The sequence below is a fragment of the Triticum dicoccoides genome, chromosome 2B (assembly GCF_002162155.2).
Source record: "Triticum dicoccoides isolate Atlit2015 ecotype Zavitan chromosome 2B, WEW_v2.0, whole genome shotgun sequence".
In the NCBI taxonomy this organism is placed as follows: domain Eukaryota; kingdom Viridiplantae; phylum Streptophyta; class Magnoliopsida; order Poales; family Poaceae; genus Triticum; species Triticum dicoccoides.
The window spans coordinates 265165025-265169384 of NC_041383.1; the positions used below are offsets into that span (position 1 = coordinate 265165025).

The 4360-nt window shown below is 50.5% G+C and overlaps 1 protein-coding gene across 1 annotated transcript; it reads left to right on the plus strand.

Annotated features, from left to right (window-relative positions):
* The first annotated feature begins 862 nt into the window (after positions 1-862).
* Positions 863-1609, plus strand: LOC119367664. Its single transcript, XM_037633126.1, has one exon. It carries the CDS (start codon positions 924-926, stop codon positions 1500-1502), a length of 579 nt encoding a protein of 192 aa, XP_037489023.1. The 5' UTR covers positions 863-923; the 3' UTR covers positions 1503-1609.
* Positions 1610-4360: the final 2751 nt, after the last annotated feature.

Sequence of the window (4360 nt, forward strand, 5' to 3'; positions counted from 1 at the left end):
GTTTAGGGTTCCCCTGTCTCCCGCCGGCCTCATCGTTGATCCGTCTCATTTTCGATGGCCTTAGGGCCATGGTGGCACGGTGGATCTCGGCCCTTGCCTGCGAGAGAGCTCTGTTTTTAATTGTTTGTTCACGTTTTGTTAGGGTTTGTGTGTTGTTCGGGAAGACAAGACGGCGACGGCTCCCAAAAGATGGAATAAGGTTCTCCTTGCTTATCCCCCATCCTGATGGTGAGTCTAGCATCATCGGTGGACGGGTGGATGTGTGTCTCCGGCGGATCTGCCATGGTGGTTTTGCTCCGATCTGGTCGTAGTTCGTCTACATTCATGTGTTTTCAGGTTGGATCCTTCTGATCTACGCTATCTACTGTGTTGGTCCTATGGGGCCTTAGCACGACGAGTTCCCCACTGTCTACTACAACACGTTTAGCCCGGCTTTGGCAAGGGAGGAGCAATGACAGCGGCGCGCCTTCGGCTCGCTTTAGTGCGTGTAGTCGTCGCTAGGTGGTCTATGGATGTGAATGTGATTTTTATTATCCCTAGTGTTCGTTGTGCTGTCATGATTGAAAATGAATAGATTGGAAGTTTTAAAAAAAATAGAAAAAAATAAAAAGGACCCAAACGAGCTCTCCTTCAGTTTTAGGCATACTCCAACCGAACCTAAAAAAACAGAGGGAGTTGTACCATACCGCAGTACCCTGCACCACCAACAAGCCATTTCCTTCCCCAGAATGCACACGAATTTCTAAACAACCGGACTGAAAACCCATGGTCAAGAAATCTCAGACCTAGCGCCAACCAAACATACAAACAAGAAACGTAGCAAATATAACGGGAGCCAGATCCTAGTCGACGCAGCACAACCAGGTACACATACAGGCCACACCGAAAGTAGGCGATCGAGTCGAGTGAAAAATCCACCGGCCATGAAGGGGAGGAAGAGGCATCACGCCATGTCCTGCTGCGTGCTGCTCACCGTTCTCGTCATCCTGGGCATCCTCTCCATCGTGCTCTACATCCTGTACCGCCCGCTCCCACCGCGCGTGGTGACGTCGCCCGTGGAGACCATCGTCCAGGACTTCAGCCTGCTCCCGCCGTCGCTCACGCTGTCCGCGAGCGTGCACGTGATGGCGAGCAACCCGAGCCGCGCGCCGTTCCGGTACGGGGAGACGGTGACGGCGGTGACGTACCACGGCGAACCCGTCGGGACGACGGTGGTGCCAGCCGGCAAGATCGGCAGGCAGACGACGTCGTGGGTGGCGCCGGTGACGGAGGTGGACGGGATCAAGGTGGCCGAGAGCCCGCACTTCGCCGGCGACGTGGTGGCCGGGGCGCTTCCGTTCGTGGTGGTGGTGAGGCTGGACGGGAAGGCGCTGGTGCTGCGCGCGTTTGAGGTGAGCGTCACCGTCGAGGTGGTGTGCTACGTCCAGGTCTACGTCCTCCAGGGGGCCAGCAGCTCCAACTGCGTCTCGAGGGTCCGCACAGGGCCTGGACGTAATTACTAGGCGTGTCCATCCTCTTGTTCCACAATTTGTTTTATTTATTCTTTCCAGTTTGTAAGTCGGAAACTATGGACGTTCCCGTTGTGAGTTACATTCTGAAGCTGATTCCAAGTGACTCTACCAGTTCCAGTTCCAGTGGCGGGCCCATGAACGGTTTATACAAATATAATGCATAGACAACATAATTTCAATACGACGATTCAAACTTCATAAAATACAATCCAAAGACTATAGCTTGGTCTAAATTACCATTATTATCCTGAAAAAATGTCCTAAAATAGCATTAAGAGGTTAGAGCATTTTCAGCGCGGACCCTTAAACCGTTCAACTGTTCGGACCGAGTTGTCCGACGCAAACCATCCAATGATGTTCCGTATTTGTCCATGGACCGGTTCGCGTGTCCATTTTCCTGCAAATCAGGGGCTCTGTGAGAGTCCGGACACCCGCCACATAGGACTCTGACACCCTTGGCCCACCCAAAATCGAGGTAGAGCCCGCCCATTTGGAGCGGTCTGCATTATTTTTGCGACAACCTCCTCCCTTTCTCCACCCTCTCGACTACCATCCTCCCGCTATCCACACCAATACTCGCCCTTTTTGCCGCTACCACATGGACCCATACGAAAAGCTGTTGGAGACAACAGAGGTGGAGAATCCGGAGAAGGTGGTCACCCGGAAGATCAACTTGGAGACAAGGCAAGCCCGCCGCCTCAAAGCGAAGGCAAAGGACAAGGCGAGCGACGTAAAGAAGGGCAGCGGGCGAGGTGGGTGGGGCCTGGGACGAGGTCGCCGCCGTCGTCACCGTCCTGGCCGGAGCAAAACCAGCCTCCCTTCTTCTACGCCGCCAAGTAGCTCGGTCGGCAGTCCCCAGCATCCGCCACCAGGCACTTGTCGTATCCAAACAGGTCCCTCAAAAATATACATATCTGCTTTGGGGTCAGCGTTGAAGATGCCCTTAGACAATTAGCCTTAGATGCACAGTGTAAATTATTTGCGCTTTTAGAGGGGGTGCCATGGATCTGCCCCTGACCAATCCCATGGTTCTTGGCCGGATAAGGCCGTTATAGCATAGCAGAAACCTGTCATAATACTCTACTATTAAAGAGGAGTCTGCAAGGTACATCTTGGTTTGGTTTAGTTTGGTTTCGTACGATTTGTTGGTTTCACGTTAATTATGAAGAGCATAATTTTTTTGATGGAATAATCACGTTTATTATGAAGAGAATCATTAGACAGCAGGATCACGTTCATTATGAAAAGTAACATCGAGGGTTGGACAGAAGGATCACGTTAATTATGAAGAGCATCATTAGGTAGCAAGATCACCTTAATTATGAAAAGTAACATCGAGCGTTGGGCGGAATGATCACATTAATATGAAGATTATCATTCTTTGGAAGAGAATCATTATAGTTATGGCAAGTATCATTCTTTGGAGAAGGGATGTCTTATTGTCTTTTCAAATTCATCAACATTTTTTTGAAATCGTTAACGTTTTTCAAATTCGTGAACATATTTTACAAATTTGTGAACATTCTTTAGAATTTCACTAACATATTTTTAAATTGCGTACATTTTTTAATATTTTTAACATTTTCTTAAAATTCATGAACATTTCATGAGTAATTTTTAAAATATGTGAACATTCTTTTAATACATGATTATGGTTTTTCGGAATCACGAACAGTTTTTGATACCATGAGCATTTATCATTTTCTGAATAGTTCTTTATAAATTATGAACATTTTTTAAATTCACAAAAAATCGCAATTCACAACTTTTGAAAATCCCGAATTATTTTTAAAAAGTAAAAAACTGTTAAAAAACAGAGGGGCTTCCCGCCTTTCACATGGGCCGGCCCATGAGGACGCGCGGGGAGCAGGGGTGTGCGCTTCCCTGGTTTTGGGTGCGCTGGTCGCCATATAAGAAGTCCCTTTGAAACATGGAAACGATTGGGGAGCCCTGTCCGGGTTAGGGACTGCAACAGATCATTCGCGAGAAGGTACTTTTTTTTAACAAAGTACAAACGTAAGCGCTCATACATACGCGTATACACTCATCCCTATGAACGTGCACACACACCTTACCCTTATGAGCACCTTCGAGAGACTGAGTCGACGTATCATCTTAAGATTTATGAACTCACCGTAGACGCCTTGTCGTTGACGAAAATGTCTCCTCACACTGAAAACGTCCCTCCTAGGTGGTTGTCGGTCTGGCCTTCCTTAAAGAAAAGAGGTGGTTGTCGGTTTGAGCAAACATCGGTGAGACAGGACGGGCGCATACTGTTACGTGTTCTCTTTTGTCCCCTGTCCAGATAGTGCCTTCCTAGAGTGAAAGGTGCACGGCCTAATTTGGTAGGCACACCACCTGGGTTCGAACTTTATAAGGGCATCTCCAGCCGGCCCCCCAGGATGCCCCCCACTAGCACTTTTTGGCCGCTGGCGCTTAATTTTTCTCCCAGCCGGGACCCCAGGAGCTCAATTTTCGCCGGATTTAGCGAAAATTAGCGCCGGCGCGCGCAGGCGAAACCCAGCCTGCCGGGGGGCTCTTGGGGGCGGAGAGAGAAGATTTTGCATGCGCTTGGCCCACATTCAGCCTCCCACTCCCTCTCTCTCCTACCTTTTTCTCTACGCGGGCCCGCCTCCCACCTGTCGCCTCCCCACCTCGCTCGCCGCCTCCACGCCAGGAACCCGTCGTCCTCGTTCGTATCGCCGCAGCCGAAGGCCACGCCGGGGAGCTCCATCTTGGCCAGCGTCATGGACTCGGCGGCCAGGAAGTCGTGGTCCAGGAGGCCGGGAAGCCCTGCGTCGACGAGGCGTGCGGCCGTGGTCCAGGCGGCCGGCGATGCTGTGGGTGGG

Bases quoted from the DNA above. Each gene is read 5' to 3' on its own strand.
- LOC119367664 (XM_037633126.1), top strand. From the start codon at position 924: ATGAAGGGGAGGAAGAGGCATCACGCCATGTCCTGCTGCGTGCTGCTC.